This window comes from Ornithodoros turicata, chromosome 2 (genome assembly GCF_037126465.1).
Source record: "Ornithodoros turicata isolate Travis chromosome 2, ASM3712646v1, whole genome shotgun sequence".
NCBI lineage: Eukaryota > Metazoa > Arthropoda > Arachnida > Ixodida > Argasidae > Ornithodoros > Ornithodoros turicata.
In genome coordinates this window covers 60,180,166-60,201,810 of record NC_088202.1, presented here as the reverse complement: position 1 = coordinate 60,201,810, position 21,645 = coordinate 60,180,166, and the positions used below count along the sequence as shown (strand labels likewise).

Genomic DNA, 21,645 nt, shown 5'->3' with positions numbered 1-21,645 from the left:
TGTAAAAAAAAAAAACTGCCTCTCAAAGCTAAATTCACTATTGACACGGGTAAGGCATTATGGTGATCACCATCGGGACATGCAGATATTATCTGAGCAGGCCACCAGCTACAAAAGGGTAGCCAGCAGTGTCATCGTCATGAAAACAAAACAAAACAAAACAAAAGAAAAAGGTCGGTTAAGGCCAAGGCGCGAAGGGTTTTAGCAGGTTTTAGTTGGAAGAAGTTGTGATGCCGTGCTATTCCTTGAACGTGCCTTAAGAAAACAAGGTCAACAATGGAAGAGCTTCAAAGAGAAAACAGCGGCGGGGTCGCAAGCGCACAAGTCGGAGCCGCCGCGGTCGGGCCCTACGCTGTGCATCACTACAACGGCGGACATGATACTTCGTGCAGCATAGCATCTACGAATGTGACATCTGAAGCAAGACCTCCGCAGTCTTTGCGAGAGAACGAATCCTGTGGTGGCGTAACGTCTACGGCTTCACCTCCAGCTGCTAGAATTCGGCGCAAGCGGTATTTGGAACCCAACAGTCCATATGTGGTACCAAGACAAACACTGTACCACCAAAGGAAGAAAGGTTCGTGTATCTTCCGAGCAACAAAATTACGCGACTCCATAGTACTACCATAGTAAAACGTGTCAGGCAATGAAGTAATTATGCCCACCATTAAGTAACGCTTACGAAATAGCTGCTACTGCAGCTACTAACAGTGCTATCAATGCCACAGCGAACGAAAATGTGTATTTGTAGTATGACGTGCCTATCTTGTTTCTCTTGGCCCTAAGCCTCCCCCCCCCCATCACTGTCTCGTCACATAAGCAGTCTGTTGCTCCACTAGGTACCAAAAATCCTAAAATTGTCTCCTGCAGGTTGCCTGCAAGTCTCTGCAGAAACTCACAACGAGCAAGTTATGTCAAGTCCAGAATCATTATCACTGGCACCTGAAGAGGAAACACACAATTGCAATACCGTGCCAAATGCTACAGGTGACGAAGAATGTCCACCTGCGGGTCCAGAGTCAGATGTTGGTAACGTGCAGCCTGAATGCCACTTGGAACACAACGAAAGTGACGGAAGCCTACACGAGTGCAATTCGGACTCCAGTGAATCAAGTGACACAGAGGCTGATGATGCCGAGGCATGCAACATGGATGACAGGGACATAACCAACTTCCTGAAGGAATACTCAGAGGTGACTTTACCGAACCAGACTACGACGAAAGCGCAAGCTTTACTGCTGATATTGATGTATGCTGTGACAGCAGGCCTATCTTGGACACATGTGGATGGGCTGCTGAAGTTAATTAATGCCCTCCTTGGCAGTAAGGTGCTACCGAACAGCAATTACATGTTTCGGAAAATTTGGAAACATGCAAAAAAGGGCACAATAGAGCTTCACTATTTTTGTGAAGACTGTGATATGCATCTTGGACACTCAATACATCCTATCAGTACTGGGTCTGTGAAGTGTAATTCTTGCCGGACAAAATATGATACAACAAAACTTGTGGCAAGAGGAAAGTTTTTCATAATTTTTGACATCAAACGCCAGCTGCAGTCAGTATTGAAGCGGTTTTCACGATCCATTCTGGAAAACATACAACAAATTAGATCTCGGGCATCATCAAGGTTCCTCAGTGATATCACTGACGGAGCACTGTACAGAAACATGAGGCTGCAATCATGGTGGGAGGACACAGACGTCACTGTCACTTTTAGTACTGACGGGGCCAATGTCTTCAAATCGCGTCCAGCATCAGTGTGGCCCCTGCAGCTGATTATCAACGAGATGCCTTTGCCTGCCAGGTGGCACAACATCATAATAGGTGGACTATGGTTCTCAAGCCACCACCCCAACATGTTTATGTACCTGAAGGTGTTCATCGATAAGTTGAGAAAGCTTGGAACTGTCATGTGGGAAGACGCAAGTACGTCAAGACAAATATCATCGCACGTCCATGTCCTTGCATGCTCTGTTGATGCCCCAGCCAGGGCTATGGTCCTAAACAGGAAACAATACAATGGTTATGATGGGTGTCCCTGGTGCTACCACCCTGGAAAATACATTGACGGTGAGTTGCTACTTTGTCAGCTGATGATTGCCGTATTGCCCCACATACACGCAGCATGCTATCTTACAAATCTTTACTGTTACGGAAGTGCCTTTTCGAGTAACTTGTACTCAGTATTTAAGTTGCCTGTCAAAAATTTTTCTTTCAGTGGAGTAAGTGGGTATCTTACAAATATATTCAAAAGCAAGTAACTGTAATCTTGCTGAAATACCTTTTCGAGGAACTTCTACTCAGTATTTTAATTGCCCGTAAAAAATTATTCTTTCGGTGGAGTTCTGGGTCCGAGTGTATCCAATATTTCTATTTGACTCCACACCTCCTATTTCCGCAAAGTACATGGCCTGGATGAAGGGCTGGACGTGACTTTGCTGTTCCTTTTTCCAACACGTCAGTGATTGATCTCCATTATTGATTCCTTTTCTTGTGTAGGAAGCGTCCGATACCCATACCGTGAGCAGTTGAGGATGCGTACCCACAATGAAGTGGTCAGAGACATGAAGAAAGCAACGAACCAGGGAGAGGTTGTCAATGGCATTAAAGGTCTGAGTGCAGTAGTGCAGCTGGAAGGATTTGATGTGGTGCGTGGCATCTCACCTGACTACATGCACTGTGTTTTAGAGGGTGTGACAAAACAATTCACTGAATTCTGGCTAACCAAATGCACAAGCGAGGCATACATCGGTGGGAAGGTGAATACTGTGAACGAAAGACTCAGCCATATTCATCCACCAATAGCGTCTACACGTCTCCCAAGGTCTATCGACGAAAGGGCATCATGGAAGGCTACAGAGTGGAAATTTTGGCTGTTGTTTTATTGCCTTCCTTGTGTTGAAGGACTGCTTCCACAGCAGTTTCTGTATCACTTTGGCCTTCTCTCGGAGGCAATTTTTTTGTTGCTGAAGTCAACTATTTCACCCGAAGAATTATCCAGGGCAGAAAGACTTATCAAGCAGTTCGTGAAGCAAACAGAAGGACTTTACAATGAAGCTATGTCAACCTATAATGTCCACCAGCTCCTGCACCTTCCTGATACAGTACGGAACCTCGGCCCACTGTGGGCAACATCGATGTTTCCATTTGAGAGTAATAACAGGGTCATCCTGCGCCTTGTCACTGCTGCAAACTCTGTGCCCTTACAAATAGCAGAGCGGTGCGTGATGAAGCAAAAATTACATGACCTTGCTCAGTTTGTGCACCTTTCTGAAGGATTCAACATTTTTTCCCGCCCATCAAGGTGTTGCAGCAGTGTTCTTGGCTCCGAGCAAACCCCACTTGATATCTCGCAGACGATCCAACAACTAATTCAGCAGCGTCTTGGCCACTTACCAGAGCTTCAGCGTTATCTCAGGGCTGTAGTTAATGGCGTTACGGTGCATAGTGCTCAACACACAAGGCCAACAAAGACATGCTCACGTTTTATCAAGGCTAGGCAAGGCTCCTTTTGTGAAGTGCTTGTGATACTCAAAGTCAAACGGGAGGAGCAGATTCTGTTCGTTTGCAGAGAATCCATTGTGGATTCTGTGATAGCTGAAGCAAGCCACATTAGGAGGTGTGAATTGCCACCTGACGGACAAGATATCTGTGTTGTGGCAGATAGTGACATAGAATGCGCAGCCATTTTTATTGATGTGGGTACGTCGCAGTTTTTGAGCGTGCCACCAAACACCCTAGAAACTAATTAAGTGCAGTGAAGCCTTGTTAGTATGACCCTGATAATCTGACTTGCACACTTTATGACCGAATTCCTCGGGAACCATGTAGTACAAACCTCTACAAATTCCTTCTGTTAATATGACAACTTCGCATTATGATCAGAATCTTCGGGAACGGCCATGGTCATAATAACAAAGGTTCACTGTATACTGAGTCAGAACATGACGAATATCAGTGCGTGCAACTTTTGCTTTAAAGATTGCTTCGTACTTTGAGAATATATGTTAGTTTGAGGTGGTGCAGACCTTGTTGCATTGTGTGCTTTCCCATGTGTTGCTTTTCTCACTGCATAGCTTCCTGTATTTTTGTTTTTGCATTGCTCATTTTGTGAATTAACCGAGAGTGTCATTAGAGTGCACCAGTATCACCACGCAGTTCATGCTGTGCAGTGGCGACCGCTACCTTTATATTTCCTTTATTCCTTTGGAACGTGTTTGTGCCTTTATGCTACTACCAGTCCGTCTCACCCAATTTTTTATACTTTGCAGGCTTTCTGTCATAGCATCAGAGGCTTTAATAAAGGAATTGCTATGATATTACAAACAATGAGATTTTGTTTCGTTACCGCTTTGTTCCGGATATCAAAGGAATATTGCTTTATGGCCTGCTTAGAAATTCATTATGTGAATGAGAGGCCAAGCATTGCATATACAGGCCTGTGCCTGCGCTTCAACCATTTTTCGAATATAATCCAAGTGTTAATTACATTACAGCATGTGGTAATTACAACTAAGTCACTTTTCTGGTAACTTATCCCATAATATTCACACCAGTATCAATGACATCATGAGATTGGACCAACCCCCAGGGACCCACTGAGCTCACCCCAGGATTTTCTGGGGTAACCCCAACACCTCTGGGGGTTACCCCAAGCACTTCTGGGGTTGCCCCAGACATTTCTGGGGTAACCCCAGGACTGGCTAGGGTAACCCCAGAAGTGGCTGGGGTAACCCCAGAAAGTCTGGGGTAGCCCCCAGAAGTGTCTGGGGTAACCCCAGAGGGTCTGGGGTAAACCCCAGAAAAACCTCAGAAACCCTAGGGTTTTCTGGGGTAACCCCAGAAAAACCTCAGAAACCCCAGGATATTCTGGGGTAACCTCAGACTTTTTTTTGATAGGGAAGAGGTCATGATTTGCTTTCAAAAGAGTTCTAGTTTCGTTCAAACCCAACTAGGTGAAATGGAAGTATGAGACGATTGTTTGTGTTCATTTTAACTGCAACTCACCCTTGGGAAACGGTCACGTGGTAGAATCGTCACCCGGAACTCTCGGTCAGCCCATTCGAAAGCGTATAATATTACAGTCAACATTCCGTCAGAGCACGCCTCTCAATCAGTCACTCAAACTGTCGGGCACTTGAAGGCGGCGGTTTTGGGAGAAATCACGTGCTCCACAGAACGAATAGAAACTGCTGGGGCTCACGTACTTCGGTATGATCATGCTAGGCGCTTGAGAGGGCGCATGCCGCGAGATATGTAACAAACAATACAAAGGGTAACCCAAGATAAATGACTGGGTTTGTAGTGAAGATAAAATGAGCAAGAAGGTTGTTTGGGAGCTTAACTACACATCGGAGGACGTATCATGCGCTGAAGGTTCATATAAAAGTTTTCACTTGCTGCAGTTTTTATGGGTGCTGTCTGAGGTTTTCCCCGGGTTTTCTGAAGACTTTCCAGACGAATGTCGGCACAGTTCCCCCTGAAGTAGGCCCAGGACGCATACTAACCCCCCTGTCCCCCATTCCTTCCTGCTGTCCTCTCTCCATCTGTCCACGTCCGTACGCCGCTCATAGCCACAGTTGCTTCGCGGCGCTAACACGGAATAAAAAAAAACTATTTATGGATAAATCCCGAAAAAAAAGGAAGAAAAAAGAACTGTTCTCTTAGCATCTCCAATGGCCTATACCTACTGCATGCCAGGCCTCGTGTCTATGCAGGTTTGAGTAGTTTCGTAATAGTAGCGACTTCGTTACGATACTTATTTTACCGCGCTTCTACAATTCCGAAGCATAACACGTACTTCTGTCGTTACACTTCTATATAGCATAACCGATGTCCAGAAAGCCCAAGAAAATCACGGAATAGGGCATTGAAAACGCATAGGAAACAATGTCTTTATTTTATTTTTGTAACCTCAAGCTGGAAGCTCTTGACACGATCTTTAAGCACTCCATAGACCGCTGACGAACGTTTCGGCCTGTGCCGTTTCAGCGTCATTTCTGCAGAGTGGCAGAACTACATTATGTTGTCTTGGGTAACCCTGTATTTATATCTCTAGCTAATTGTCTGGAACAGACCGTATTGCGTACACCGTACGAGGAGGTGAACAGAGCTAGTTGGTTTGACCCCCCTGTTCCCCATTCCTTCCTCATGTCCACTCTCCACCTGTCCACATCTATACGCCGCTCATACCTACAGTTGCTTCGCGGCGCTAACACGGCAAAAAGAAAGTTGGTTTGAGATGCTTGACAGAGTAGTGGAACGGCATAACGAGGCGAGCGCTCGTCACGTGTAGTCTTCTGTTATGCTGTTGCCCTACTCTGTCAAGCAAGCACACCATGTAATCGCTCACAAATGTGATGGGCTTTGTCGTCCACGCATGTGTAGCTGAACGCATCTACAGTGTGTGTGTGGGGGGGGGGGGGGGATATGGCATCTGTGAGTCGATGCGCCCAAGACTCACGGGCAGCCTTGGTCACTAGCAGACACAGTACACTCTGAGAAAAAAAGGAGTCGAACGAGAGTATTAGGCAATTTTACACCCCTTGATGCAGTTTAACTCTCACCAAACACCATTGCAACTCCCTGTTTCTGCGTTTCTATGTTTTCATGCTCTAATAACTCCATTCAACCAGCGCTTTACTCCGTGGTAAGAGTTGAGCGCGAGGCGTCTTCATATTCTTGGACCGTTTTCGTTCTCTTCATTGCGTAGTCTAGCAACACTGACATCGTGCGGTTTGTTTAGCGGTTGGCCGTTGTCGTGCGGGAACTTGAAACTGTATCAATGATGTTCTCAAAGCTAATAAGATTATCTTCGAAGAACAACGTCGGCGTGCTGAAGTGCAATGAATGCCACAACTACAAATCATGTGTCTGAGTGTCGTCCTGTATGTACTTCAGGTAAGTATGCGTCCTGTGCTACTTACACGAATTATGAAAATGTGGTATCTGTTCACAGTTATGCTTCTTCAAGAGAGTTTTCTTTTCGTAAGTGGACCTTTGTATCCTAAGAAGTCTAACTTCTTTGAAGAACAGGAACTTCAAATTGACGATAAGTGAAATCGTATTTTGGATAGGACGCTTTGTTAATTAATGTGAACAGCATTGCAGAATAGTCTGGCTTTGATGGAACGCACTGCAGATGACGAATGTGGCAAGTTAACTAAAGGCTAGCATTACTCGGCATGTCTCTGGAATGAGAAGTCAACTGTGCAGGTTGTGGTAAGGAGGTACCCTGCACTGGTAAGTTTCAATGGGGTAGGTATTACCGCCGTTCTGTATTATCATTGACGTGTATCCTGCCGATGACAAGTGGTGTCAGTGCAGGGGCGGATCCAGTCCGTGTCACTTTTGTTGTTGTTGTTTGGGGGGGCGGTTTGTTTGTCGAAGCCCCTTAGTGGGGGGGGGGGGGGGAGTGGGGGACACCGCTGCTAAACCTACTGTTTTGAGCCGGGGGGGGGGGGATCGCCCAACCGTCCCTCCCCCCGAATCCGCCACTGCATCAGTGTTGAGTTCTAATGCTGTTGTTACTATTTCAGATTTACGAGTCGTTTGCACGGCACATTGGGCAAACAGAGAAAAGAAAGTGCTGCTCCACCTCCACAAAAGGATGGATGCACATTGCAAGGAAGACAAAGGGACTAGTTAGAGTAATGATCAGCTCATAAATGAGAATATTATTGATGAACAAGATAGTAAGTAACCGACATAGCACCAATCACTTTTTGCACGCACAGACATGATTCAAACCACTCATTTTCCTAGCATAGTTTGTTTGTCACAAGAAATTGTTAGTTATGGAAGTGTTTGACTTATGATAACGTAACATATCGCCACTGCTCGGACTCCATTACCTATATTTATCTTGCAGATTATTACCCAGCATGAGTAATTCATGCCCTTGCTCATCTGCTGAAGGAGGTGCATCTGACCTTTTCACTTGTGTAAGTGCTCATCTTATTACAGGTGTTTTACAATAGATATATTGGGAAGTGTATACACACATCTATTTTAGGCAAGATATTCTTGTAGGCTCCAAATTGGGAATTGCATATAAGGCAACTACTCTTCTGCCAAGAAAAAAGAAAAATCTAAAGTACATGTACTGCACTTTATGCCTCAGCCAGATGCACTTCAAAAGGCGCGTCTCCCCCTGCTTTCTCATGAAAAAGTAGAAAAGTGGGTGCCGATATGCCAAATTCCTATGCACTGATATGTTAACGTATAGTGACAGATGAACTTCGAATAACTGTTTTGTTTCCTGTTTGTAGGAGTTGGAAGTATATGCCAGGTGATAGTTGCATTGGGTGTGTGGCAACCTTATAATGGAAGAATGTACTTGTACCTGCGGCATCTTACCAGTTGTTTTCATAGGATCATATTAAGCACTGAAAGCTTCCTTTTTCTGTTCTTGCCAATTTGTATCAGAGACACAATAAATGTTTCTTATTTAGATATACTGTTTTGCAACACTTATTTGCATGATCTTCAAGGTGAGGAGACGACTGGAGTAATGTGCACTCCAGGTGAAGGGCATAACTTTTATGCCTTATGTAGCATAACAAGAACTCCCCAGTGGAGTTATGCTAGCCTCATGAACGGAGTTACTTTTACACCCGATATGCTGGAGTAAATAGCCTCATGAACGGAGTTACTTTTACACCCGATATGCTGGAGTAAATAGGGAGCTGTATGGGAGTAACTTTTACTCTGTACCATAGGAGTAAATTTTACTCCGTAGTTTCCGGAGTTGCAGATACTCTTCAAAAGGGGTGTTATTTTGCACCCCGGAGTTAAGACGTTTTACCCCCGTAAAGGAGTCGGTACGACTCCTTTTTTTTTCAGAGTGTACTTGCTTCGGGTGTAGAAAATAATACGGCTTTAGGCGGCCGCCAGTGTGTACCTGATAGAGGAGGAGACAATCGCACACAGGGTTTGTTGCGGTTTGCAAATCGACTGTACATCAATCAAGAGTTTCCGATACGAGACTGCAGTGCTCTTTATGATGCATGCTACGCAAATATAACGTATGAAATATGAAAGCCTCAGTATTGTCATCAATCACCACAAATGCAGCAAGCGTACAAGTGGGATACGGCGGGATACATGGGAATTAGGTGCATCCTGCACCAATCCGTGCAACCGAAAGCGACAGATTCCTTTTCGTTTTATTATGTTTCGCATGAGACAGTAATATTGATCACTGTGTCACTCCGATAACAAATAGCTGCGATCGAAAGTACTGTTAAGCGTCTCCTATCAGCCGGAGCCCAACCAAAGGTTTGTCGAACAACTACAACTACACTAACAATTCTTAGTTTGGAATACGTAATGATACCCAAAACAAAGACTACAAGGGCCACACAGGTCAAGCTGATGATGCATAGGGGAGGTCAAGGGAAAGGTATCGTAAGGGGTTCTACTTGGTCCTGAAGGTGGTGCACAGCAGAAAGTGGAGGAAAAAATTGATGAAGGCGATACTTACATTTTGTACTTACTTTTATCAACTCTTGAGGAGGAATCATATGCAGCTTCAAGTCTCGTGTCAAGCGATTCATCGTACACTGCAACTCCCGTGGATCTGCAAGGACAGAACAGAAAGTCGGTGAGCTGAGAAAAACGGGCTCGATGAACGCGGCGAAAGTGTGTAGGGGAGAAAGGTTGGGACATAGCTGGGAAAGACTTCTGTGACACACGAGAGCACTATACGTTGTACAACATTCTTTCAAACCAGCCTTGGAGCCATCGTCCACCGTGGCCTTTTCCCGTCACTAGCTGCACACCCATTTAGATTAACTCCTGGCTCAGGTTTACAACAACCGATGTTTATCTCAGCTACCGTGTTGTGATCGTTGTCGGCAAACTGTACCACATCATCAACCTCATAATCAGTCTTCAGTAAGTGTTCTGTAAGTCAGTGTGTTCTTACAGTTTCATTTATTTATTTACGAGCATACCTCAAGGGCCCTATGGGGCAATGAGGGAGGGATGAGGACATGTATTATGTATTATGTTACTAAGGTTTGAATAGTGGGGGTTCCAGACAGAGGCGGCAAATTGTAACTTTGATCGTATTAGGGCGATAAGTATATATATATATATATTATAGTATAAGTATATGCGTGGTGTTTAACGGATGGTGAAGCAAGTTTTATGTTCCTGCGAAGGTACCCAGAGAGCGGTTTTCTTCATTAGTAATAGTGTTGATGTGGTGAGTCTAAGAGTGGTTAGATCTTAAATGCACTCTCACACTCTCACTCTCTCACTTTACTCTCACTTGGGCGCACCTCTTGAACTTTTGAACTACATGTTGTACTTCATTATCATCTCTGTTCGTCTCTGGACATCACCCCTTTGTGTTTTCATCATCTCATCATCTGTTTGAACTTTCTGTATTAAGTGGGGGTAGCCAGTTTGACTTCGTCGAAACTCACATCCCCATTTTTTTCTTTATTCACGTCACATCACATCACTTAAATGCACGCCCAAGTATTTATAGACTGTATTACATTACTAACAGGCAAAAATGGGAGAAGTCTAGCACTCGCAAGTGAATAAAATAAGTATTTAAAGAGATTGAAACATTTATTTTACTGAAAAACAAGCTTTCGAACGGAGTACGTCCTTCATCAGATGATGGACGGACTCCGTCCGAAAGCTTGTGTTTCAGTAAAATAAATGTTTTAATCTCTTTAAATACTTACTGTATTAGATTGTATGATGGGAGAGCAACCAAGTTGATAACTGCGAACAGGCTGTCGTTTTAGTGGCGAAAAAGTAAACATTTAAATTAGTTGTGAGAAAGATTCATTCAGTTCATATAATAATGGATGTCCCTAAACTATATGTACATAGCTTCGTTCACATGTGAAGTGGATGTTGACAAGGACTTTTGCAGCAGCGTCAATCTTGACAGTCGTCGGCGATAACGCTGTTTCAGTTGCGCTTCGTAAGCTGATACGATTCATGCAGCAGGTAATAAGTAACGATTCTGCAGTTAAGCTTTCACGAGGTTGCGACCACCACAGGGAAGCATCCCACGTCACCTTCATTTTTCCTTCATTTATTGTTGTTGTTGTTCACAAGGTTACGGTTACTTGTAGTCGAATGCGAGAGATGGGCAACCAATATTCCAAATGCTGCAGTCAGTACAGCACGCTGATTTAGGTTATTTCGTTTATTTATAATGCCAGTTGTTCAGTTGATTTCATGAACATCGGTATCAACATGGGATTCCACACTAGCTTGCTAGGGACCCCTGAATGTATGTTTAGTTACAGTACGTATGTAGATGTGACACACAAGGGAGTGGATAAATGTTAGTGTAACTGTTAGGGTAGCAAGGGAGTGCATCAATGACATCACACCGCGTGTACAACATTCCAATATCTTGCAGTACACTTTTATACTAAATCTTAAACATACTGATTTTTTTAAACAATTTTTGAGCCACTGGTGCGATCCCCCTCTGTGACGTTTTTCCTTTACCCGAATCAAAATGCAGAAAAAGGATTAAGGATGTCCAGGGCATTGAAACGAATGTGACGGCAGATCCCTTTGCAATTTGCAAAGAAGTCTTCTAAAACTTTTTCAAAAAAATGGAAACAGCGCTGGGCCAAGTATCTGGTTTCTGAATGGGCCACTTCGATGGCGAGTAAGGTTGAAATTTGCAAGTACTTTACGTCTTAGAATATACATGCATTCTGGAAAGCTTTTTTTTAATCAATCCTCGTGTACGGACACATTGTAATTTGCAACATGCTATTCTTACCAGGGCGATCCATGGAACGCACGCGATGCTTGGCCCACTGCAGCATGACTTGGAACTTGTGTACCTCCGGTATGTTGAGCTCTCGGCCGATAATGGCCTGGAACATGGACTCAGACAGGTCTAGAAACTCTGCCCGAGCAAACAGGGGGACTGCTCTGGTGTCGACAAACTGCAGGATCATGTTGACCAACTCGGAGGCTGACGTGTAGCGCCAGTAGTAGTTCTCCAGGGCGTTGAGCATGGAACAGACGACGGACAGGCGCAGATGCTGCTTGGCGTGATGGAAGCAGGCCTGCAGCAGCTCCGGCAAGTCGTAGTGCTCGGCGGCGCAGATTAAGCCCGGGATTGTGTCACAAGTCAACGGGCACGAGCCACAGTGCAGGTAATCTACCAGCAGCTGGAACGTGTCGCTGTCGAACTCGATAATATTGAACTGCGTGGCACCGTACAAAGAGTGTGACCAAAAAGAGTCAGGAGAGAAGTCACTACTATCTAGAACACTGGGCATATAAAGTACTTCTTCGCTTGAAATATTGTGGCCGTGAACCTGAGGCTCGCACTCTCATGACATATTACACTCATGAAGTGGGCTCGAACTCATGTGATTCGGAGCTAAAAAGCAACGCTTGTTTGTAGGTCACTTGCATGACGGATTTGACATACATAATATACGAGTACATCAGGGGTGCCGAACTCATTCGTGTCAGCGGGCCGCATTAAGCCATGGAGGAACTACGCGAGCCGCATACCACGAGTTTAGGGTAGGCTGTTTCTGATATAGACGACGTAACACAGGATCTAAAACAGCATAAAACATATATATACTTACGCGATACTTAGCGTTCCTCAATCACAGGGTCAGCAATCCCTTTTATTTAATGTGTACTGAAGGAACTCGACTCCTATTGTTTTGTCTTTGTCCATCTTTGTCTTTAATCTACCTCATCCTTCTTTCATCATTTGTTAGTTTTTCGGTATTTCCTAATTCTTTTTCTTTTCTTTATTTCTTATTTCTTATTTTTTTATTTCTTTTTATTTATTAATTATTATTTCTTTCTTTCTTTAATTCTGATCTTTTCTTTTATTTATTAATTATTATTTCTTATTTCTGGAATAGCAAGCCGACGTCCCGTTTGGCTGACCTTTCCCCGGTTTTTTCCTTTTCGTCTAATAAATATATCCCCCCCTGCTATTGTTTTTAAGCATTGCGTCAACATTGGCCGAAAGTGATTGCGCAATTGCAATCTTAAGGACTGCGTTGAGGTGTTCGTTTGTTAGTTGCGAGCGTAACTTTGATTTATTCAGGTTGATCACGAAAAAAAACCTGCTCGCAGACGTATGTTGTACGGAACACGGACAGGATTCTGTGTGACAACATAAGTATCTTCGGGCACTTTCGTCCATCGTAAGAATGAGCGAAGCCGCACCAACTTCAGCATACTTGTTCTTCATCGGTGCCAAGCACTGCAGATCATGTCAGTTCTATTAGTAGGTTCTCAGGAGTGTTGTCCAGAGCTGCAGAAAACGGCGAGTCCTAAAGCTCGAAATCCGTCTCAGGTCTCTGAGCACGAAGAATCTTTACTCGAATTCATTCAAGAGACCACCAAGCCTGTGCCCCATTTTCCATTCTCCACTTTTTTTTTTGAATAGCAAGCCGACCTCCGTCTGGCCGACCTTTCCTTTTTTTTTCTTAATAAATATATTCCCCCCCCCCTGCGACTGAACCGCGTCTGGTGGCATTGAAGGCACCAAGATTACAAATCGGCCATGATGGGTTTACTCAGAAATTTTGGTAGGAATGTACTAGTAGTAGTAATATGACGCAGGGGCAGGTTTAGAGGGTCATCGTCTGTCAGATGTCAATGGCAACAGTTTTCTGTCATTAAACAACGCAAGATAAACTGCACGAGTACAGAGCCCTATCATACCACGACCGTTCATGAAGCTTGGGCAGATTTTTTTAATTTTCCTTTTTTGGCTACGGGGCCACGCGGGTCGCATGGCAACCACGAGAGGGCCGCTACTTCGGCATCCCTGCTATACATACTACATAGTGTCTTGTTTCTTTTTCGATGCAGATTTTTCATAAAAAAAACTATAAGGGCTATAGACATCCCGTTTTCACTTCTATCATCTCTGGGCCGGCGGAAGTTCTTGGCCATCTGTTGCTCAACCGTCGGATGACTAATTACCTAAAAATCGTTAATTAACTTTTTAGTTATAAAACCTACGAAGTTGTCCCAATGAGAACATCTGGTCACTTACGTCACCTGATACCGTAGGCGTTTTCAGAACAAAAATCAGTTCGATAGAGCGTGCGCAAAAAAATTCGTGAACGAACACCATTTTTTTTCTTTATTTTGTTCATTGCGCATCTTCGAAGACGCGTCTTTCCTTCACCCCGAATGTGAGAGGGTGAAGGATCATACTATCGCATCTTGCGTCCTGGAAAAAAATTAAAAGAAAACAGAAAATGCAACCCAAGATAAGGGCAGTTCCGATAGCGTCACCCGATACATTTGCTTTTGTTTTGTTTCCGCAAGTTAAAGCTCAACTTCGACGCATGAGGCGGCACTGTGCTCCTCAGGTCCCCCAAGGTCGCCATTTTCCCATGTATTTGTTCCTATCTCGATGCGTGCAATGCCGGAGGCCGCCCTTAGATACCCCATTGTTACCAGACGTTGGCTTGCGTGGATTGTAGCGCGCTAAAGATCCAGTTCAAGCACAATCCAAGCCAGGCCAAGTCACCGAAGGAGAAATGGACGACTGCAGCGCCTGCGGCGCCTGGTACGACAGGCACGCTATGTGATGCACGCAGCCGTGCACTAGATCCTTCCGATCGCTCAACACGTTTAAAAACGGGACCAAAAAGTGAAACACGACAGAGAAAGTTGTTATACGCGTCTTATTTGGACATATCAAGACTACATTCATTCGCAGAAACAACAAAAACATTTTGCCGCTAAACTTAGCGGGCTGAAGTGATCCGGAACGGCAACAGCGGGGTATCTAGTGGCGGCCTTCTTCGTTGCACGCTTTTCCGAGGTGAGTTTGGGGGACCTGGTGCTCCTTCACCCTCTCACATTGGGAGTGAAGGGAAGACGTGTCTCTGGAGATGCGCAATGAACAAAATAAAGAGAAAAAAAAAGGTGTTCCTTCACGAATTTTTTGCGGACGATCTAGCGAACGGATTTTTGTTCTGAAAACGGCTACGGTATCAGGTGACTGAAGTGACCCGATGTTCTCATTGGGATAACTTCGTAGCATTTATAATGAAAAAGTTAATTAACAATTTTTAGGTAATTAGTCATTCGACGGTTTAGCAACAGATGGTCAAGAACGTACGCGCCGGCCCAGAGATGATAGAAGTGAAAACAGGATGTCTATAGCCCTTATAGTTTTTTTATGAAAATTCTGTATTGAAAAAAAAGACACCCTGTATTTTGTTGACACGTGTCAACATGGTGTCATGGGGTCAACACGTTGACACGTGTCATGGATTATCCCTAATCCATTAAATACCATGCCAATGATGAGGACGGTACCCAGAAGAACACTCTCTGTTCGAAATATCGGCGGCTCTCGTCCTGAGGCACTTCACATAATATTAAACGGATATAGTTAGTCTCGTACTTGAAGGAGTTACGTTTTCGACCGGAAACATTCGTTCTTTCTTCCTTGTGATGCTCACAAACATACATATGAAGGAAGATGCTACCACGTAGCAGCTCACCTCCTGCTGAGAGAGCTTGGCCCTGTCCACCTTGTGTGCGTCAGCACAGACACTCAATGTGACTGTGGTCCCCGCCATGACGGCGTTCTTCTCCTTTTCCTTTTCTTTGCCTGCGTATACAATGTTCTTCTCAAAGAATTTATCTCATTCATCCCCTGACCCCTCGACATGCAAAACGAAGTGATCACGCACTGACGTTCACTGCAGATTTTGTCCGTCCCCGGTGATGGATTGTCTCACTGTTTGAAACGCGGGGACGATTCACAAAAACATTTGCGTAGAGGCTTTGAACTGGGAGTAGTCGCGATCAGAAAGAATATGCAACAACAATTCAATATACATTGTAACTGAGATAAAGTACAGATGGCTCAGATTTAACGGGGTGGGTGTGGGGATTACTTTAAGGGGTTTCGTCACGGCCGTCATGGACGCCCAAATTTGAACAACTGCTCTGCTCCATTCTGCAGTACATAATGCTCATCTCTCATGTGCTATTCTCGCCAGAAGTATATATTCCCTGTATATTTATTTCCATTCCTCTCATGGTAACGGTAGCTTTTCGTTTTGCTGTTGGAAGTATCGACATACCCAATAGTTTCCTGGGAAGGCATAAACGAGCCCCGAGGGCAGCCCCCTATTTTTTACACCGTGATGTGAACTTTTGTGAATTCCACTTGGAGGAACTGAAAAATATATCGTTTGGGGGGGCGTATTCCCTGAGAGAATTACAGGTTTAGTCTAGCAATCATTCCGCATTTCGATCTCGTCGTAAAAATAGAAGACGGAATTTATCGGGCCCCGAATGACGGAATGCTATTTGTTTGAAGTTTCACTATAATTTTCTGAAAACGTTATGGTCCTATAGAAAAACAAATATAAATCTAGCAAAATTTCCAGTCATTGAAAGGCCAATCTCAAACCAAAGCCGCCAATCTTAATTGTGTCTGCTTCACGTTCACATCATGGCACATATATGGCGCTGCCAGAAACTATACGATATGCCTCCTGTGTTCGTTGCGCCACCTGTGTGTGATGATATGAAAATGAAATACACACACGAGAAAATGGCGGCTTTTGTGTAAGATAGGCCATTGGTATGCGTGGGATGAGATTTTGCTTGATTTTTAATTTCCTTTCTGCAGGATCATAGCGCTTGTAAAATAAAATCAAACAACACTTCAAATACGTGGCTATCAGCCTGCATAGTCTGGGGAGGGATAATCCCCGTCCTCTGTTGTTATGATGCGATCGAAGTGTGTAATGATTGCTAGAATAATCCTGTAGCCTACAAGAATGCATTCAGCGGTGGCGAACTCTGCACGCACCGTGCTTGCGTACGTGACGTCGACTGATCTGAACACTTTCATTGACAGGCGAAAAAGTGTCTGCTGCAATGAGAGAACAACGCCTCCCGTCGACGGTAAGCTACTGACTTGGCGGTGCGAAATAAGACTGCAAGAAGAAGAAGAAACCGTGTGCTTCACTATTGACTGACTTCACTGACACGCTGGCGGACGAGGTTTACCTGGCCCACAAGATTGACAGCTCTCTTGCGTACCTGGACTGCCCGGAGTACTCGTACTTTTTGTGCTAATGTGTATCCCGGAAATTGTCGGTTCAGTTCGCTGTGAAGTCGGCCCTGGGCAATGTGCGCAGGCTGCTGGTGGTGGTACTGCTGAAGGTGGTACTGTGGCGGTACTGCGTTGTCGGCCTCACCGAAGTGGCAACTTCACAACTAACGCTCTGGGGGAATGTGCGCCCTGGGCCGACTTCTAAGGGAACTGTGCCGACATATATCTGAGAGCGTCTGAAGAAAACCACAGGGCACCGGGATTCGAACCCGGGTACCTCCCAGTCTCCACGTGACATGGTCATCACGTTAACCACTCAGCCACGTGAGCTGGTGTGGGCAGGCTGGCTGCTCAGCAATAACACGCAACCACCAACCAATACAGGATGGCAAGCCTAACTTCAACTTCCTATGACATATTTTAATGCGATAGCATTATTGCCCTAGCTCCTCAGACGTTCCCTGTGGTCTGCGCCGAAAACTCAGCTCGGACGATACATGGCGCCACGGTAATCGTGGGCGCAGAAAAGGTTTGTCCGCTGTAAGGAGAAAAAGAAAACTTCGGTAGTCGCATGGCATCCACGGGTCCCGCGCAGGGAGCTCGTCTACGACTGCCTAAAAGGATATGAGGCGTAATCTGGACGGTTGCCGCGTTGTGCGACCTTGAAACTCATTTGTTTATTTATTTGCCCTCAGGGCCGCAGGGAAAGGACAGGGGAGTGGTTAACACTAATAATACAATGTTAAGATGAGCAGCATACATAAGGATTTACAATGTCCACATGAACAAATTGCACGGGTACGTGAAGGTAAATAAAAAAGAAAATGAGACATTTAGGTCGATTAGAGTAAACAATGAGAGCACAAGTGCACAACATGAAGATTGGAAAGTGACTATGAAGCGTAATGATCTCATAAATATTTCTTAAATTACTTGGCCTCGGAATTGGAGAAAATGGCACCGGGAAGGCGGTTCCACTCCAGCGATGTACGAGGCAGAAATAAATCGTGAAATGACCAGTTGTTGAGCATGAGGGAATGCCCACTTTCCGCAGGTGATTGGCACGAGATGAGATGTATGTAGGCTGTTGGATTAATGATTCTCTAAGGTAATTATTATGATGATAAATTTTGTGAAACAAACACAGACGAGTTATTCTTCGGCGAGTGGAAAGCAGAGTCAGATTGCGGTTATGTTTCAGAGCAGTGACACCGGCGGTGCGGTTGTGATTACCCAATACGAATCGCGCTACCCTGTTTTGTACTGTTTTTACTTAGCTGGAGATTGTGCTGTGATCAGTATCCCATTCAGAGGCTACATATTCCAACTTTGGACGGACTAGTGGTTTGAAGGACTATCATTGAGGGACCAACTGCGGGTTCGCTGTTCCTTCACTTTCACATCGCAGATGGTTATATGTGCTACTTAAGGTACTCATTGTGCATCCAAAAACGTTTTTCTTCACGCCAAACTATACAGCGTGTTATCCTCTCTAGCATTACATCACAGCTCATTGCAGTTGTGCTCTCATATTTGACCCATATATGCATACTATTACGCCCAATTCAAAATTATTTCTGCATTTTCTTAGAAGTTCAACGATTGCTATGGCATTACTCCTGCTTGCATCAGCAGAGAGACCACTAAGTTTTAATTAGCCATTCATTGCTCATTCAAAGAGAGCTTCTGTCACTCTATGAGTGCTATTCCAGCAACTCTGTGATGTTAATTACAACGCTGCTGGTATAGCGCGAAGGCTAAGCAATGCACCCGTATGTATAGTGGACTTCAGTAGACTCCGACCACGCGGCGGACAGCCGGCACCCCCGCAAGACTGTGCTACAGTGCTGTGTTATGTGGTGGATTCTGCTGTGCACATGACTAACCTACTGTGTGGTGCATATCCAGGAGTAACAACAACAACAACTTTATTTTCGGCCTTGGAGAGTGGGGAGTTTCATCGCAACAGGCGATACTCTACCCCAGTGCTTGGTGGAATGGGGGGACTAAAATAACGTGCCCCTTTACAATAACGATCGAAGTCCGATGGTGTCCAGAAATGTCAGAAGACCTTTGAGCGCAGAGCGTTGCTGGGCTGGATTGGGCCAGGGACCAAGCAATTTCGGTAGGGAGAAAGGGCGAGAGTCCAGCTGACGAAGAGACTCGGAGACTGTGGTTCGGGAAGGTTCGTAGTGAGGGCAATGAAGAAGAATGTGCTCCAGATCCTCAAGAGCACCACAGTGGCAGCAGGTGGGAGAATCAATTTGTCTCAAGCGGTAACGCCACTGAGCTGTAAAGGCCACATCGAGGCGCATGCGGTGGATTAATGCAGCATCTTGACGAGATGTGTTTCGTGGCATGCGGAAAGCGAGCGTGGGATCAACTCTGTTCAACATAGAGGGGGGAAGAATGTCGGTTGTCCGTTGGCGGGAAGCCAGGGGTGTCACTAGACGTCGCAGAATTGAACGGCGGTCTCCTCTGAGCAGAACAATACGGGTCCGGTTCCGAGACGAGAGTGCTGCTTCTGCGGCGCTGTCGGCCTGCTCGTTCCCCACGACACCACAATGGGCTGGAACCCACTGGAGAACTAGCCTGTGGCCTGCGGCGTAGATAGTGTGGTAAGCCATTAACACGTCTGTGACTAGGGGTGCGGATGGGCCTCGTATGCCGGAAGTTTCAATTGCTTGAAGTGCAGATTTGGAGTCTGTAAAGACTGCCCATTCCCGGGGTGGAAAATCAGCGATGTGTTGTAGAAAGAAAAGGATGGCATAGAGTTCCGCAGCTGTGGAGGAGGTTGGATGTGAAAGGCGTCTTCCGTGCACGACGCCTTCGGACGGAATGACGAAGGCTGAGGCGGACTTGTTGTTTCGGGATGCGCCATCAGTATATGCTGCCGCAAACGTAGAAAACTTCTCGTCTACCAGAGCATGAAAATGGGCTCGGAGGACTTGAGGGGGGACCTGATCTCTTCTTTGCAGAAGGTTTGGGAGGCGTACAAAAGTGGGCGGTACCGGTAGAGACCAGGGGGCTTCCGGCGGTATAGTGTCCTTAGTTATGAAGCCAGTGAGAGTCTGGCGTGTCCTCCTTTCGCCCGGTGAGCCTGACAAGCTGTGTGGGGAAACTGATGGAGAGAATGGTTTTGCATCGCCTCGACTGGTGGCTCGAAAAACGACGTGCGTTCCCTCACGAAATGGCTGGATTTCGTCGCCACCGAAGCCACCGAAGCCAATTTCCCACTTTGGCTTGGTTTAAAGAAGCTAGAACCAGTACGCTTTCACCGCTTCCTTGGCGTGGTAATCGACTCGGACTTGCGCTGGGCTCGGCACATTAAACACCTTGAAACTAAAGTGCAGCGATGGCTCCCCGCAATCCAACATCTTTCTGGCCCAGGATGGGGCTGTGATCAGCGTTCCCTGCTCGCGGTTCACGCGGCATTGGTGAGGGCAACTGTGCTTTACAGCCTTCCTATTCTGCACAGGATATCAACAACTTCATTAAATACGCTTCGGTCCCTGTTTGCTCGAAGCCTTCGTCGATGCCTCGGAGTTCCAAGAATGGCTGAAACACGACAAGTACTGGCTGAAGCTGGTGAGCTCCCGATTGAAGTTCTCCGTGAACGGGAAACGGCTCGGCACTACCTCCGTTTGCGTGCTCACATTCCTCGCCACCCGCTACTCAGGATACCGCCCTGGAAGCGACTTCTATCCAGGAGTAAGCTTATCCCTTTCAACGGTAACAGCGTTAGCCCGTGACACGGGAAGACCTCTCACAGAGGAAAGAGAAAATTATAACTGCGAGCAGATTTACACGTAAGGTGAGTCCCCACACTTGGGTACGGATACGCTGCACGTGTCACAGGGTAGGAAAAGAAGGAAAAGAGAAGACTGTCTAATAATAATAATAATAATAATAATAATAATTGGGAGTAGATTAAGTTCTAACTTGCGTTGGCTATGGAACTGCATCTTACATTGGTCCGTTGAATAGTGCAGTACATGTGGTATAAGCTTTACACATCACAGGTTTGCTTCATTTCGAGCTATAAATATTCTCTACTGCGCGATAATCCAGGGTCCTCCTCGGAACATCAGGCTTGCGGCACTCTGTAATGATTTTACGTGGGTTACACTCATAGGCCACGTTATCAGGAACACCTCTGTAATAACTTGTAGGATCCCCTTCAGGCCGGCAGAAGACCCCGGCGCACCAACTCCTCAACGGCATCAGAACGATACTATACATTACCACAGATGCCTTGAACGGTTGAGGCGGTTCCGGTCCGACTGATTTCGAACGGAACTGTGTGTTTCGTGTTCAAATATATTCCACCGCATAAAATGTGAGAAATAGAGCTACCAAAAACAGAGTTCAAACTACATAGTGAAAAAGAAACTGCTCAGTGCGTAATGTGTACTTTTCAGATTTTGCAAGTCTCTACACAGAGCGTCCAAGTATGACTTGATGCCTGCCAGTGCGATACATCATCAAGCTTGATTCTATTCGAAGTTTTAAGGGTAGGGGATATGTAAATTTAAAGCACGTGGAAAGGTTGGTCGCAGTTATGAGGA

At 45.4% G+C, this 21,645-nt stretch overlaps 2 protein-coding genes and 1 long non-coding RNA gene across 5 annotated transcripts in view; 2 read left to right on the top strand and 1 right to left on the bottom strand.

The window, feature by feature from the left end:
• The window catches only part of LOC135385474 (uncharacterized), a 531,071-nt gene that overhangs the window by 16,813 nt on the left and 492,613 nt on the right, over positions 1-21,645 (bottom strand). For 2 of the 3 annotated variants that reach the window (XM_064614805.1, XM_064614806.1), the window contains exons 16-18: positions 15,507-15,616; positions 11,774-12,206; positions 9,501-9,583 (exon numbers count right to left, since the gene is read on the bottom strand). In XM_064614805.1, coding sequence (XP_064470875.1) covers positions 9,501-9,583; positions 11,774-12,206; positions 15,507-15,616 — 626 coding nt within the window. Of the gene's footprint in view, positions 1-9,487; positions 9,584-11,773; positions 12,207-15,506; positions 15,617-21,645 lie in introns of all 3 variants that reach the window. The other variant, XM_064614807.1, reaches the window with a different exon arrangement.
• Positions 173-4,369, top strand: LOC135385475 (uncharacterized). Its single transcript, XM_064614808.1, has 3 exons — positions 173-577; positions 871-2,073; positions 2,503-4,369. The coding sequence occupies exons 1-3, from the start codon at positions 277-279 to the stop codon at positions 3,753-3,755; spliced, it is 2,757 nt and encodes a 918-aa protein (XP_064470878.1). The 5' UTR covers positions 173-276; the 3' UTR covers positions 3,756-4,369.
• Positions 7,684-8,457, top strand: LOC135383585 (uncharacterized). The gene is made up of 3 exons (XR_010419954.1): positions 7,684-7,697; positions 7,874-7,946; positions 8,274-8,457. It is a non-coding gene; the product is annotated as an uncharacterized LOC135383585 (long non-coding RNA).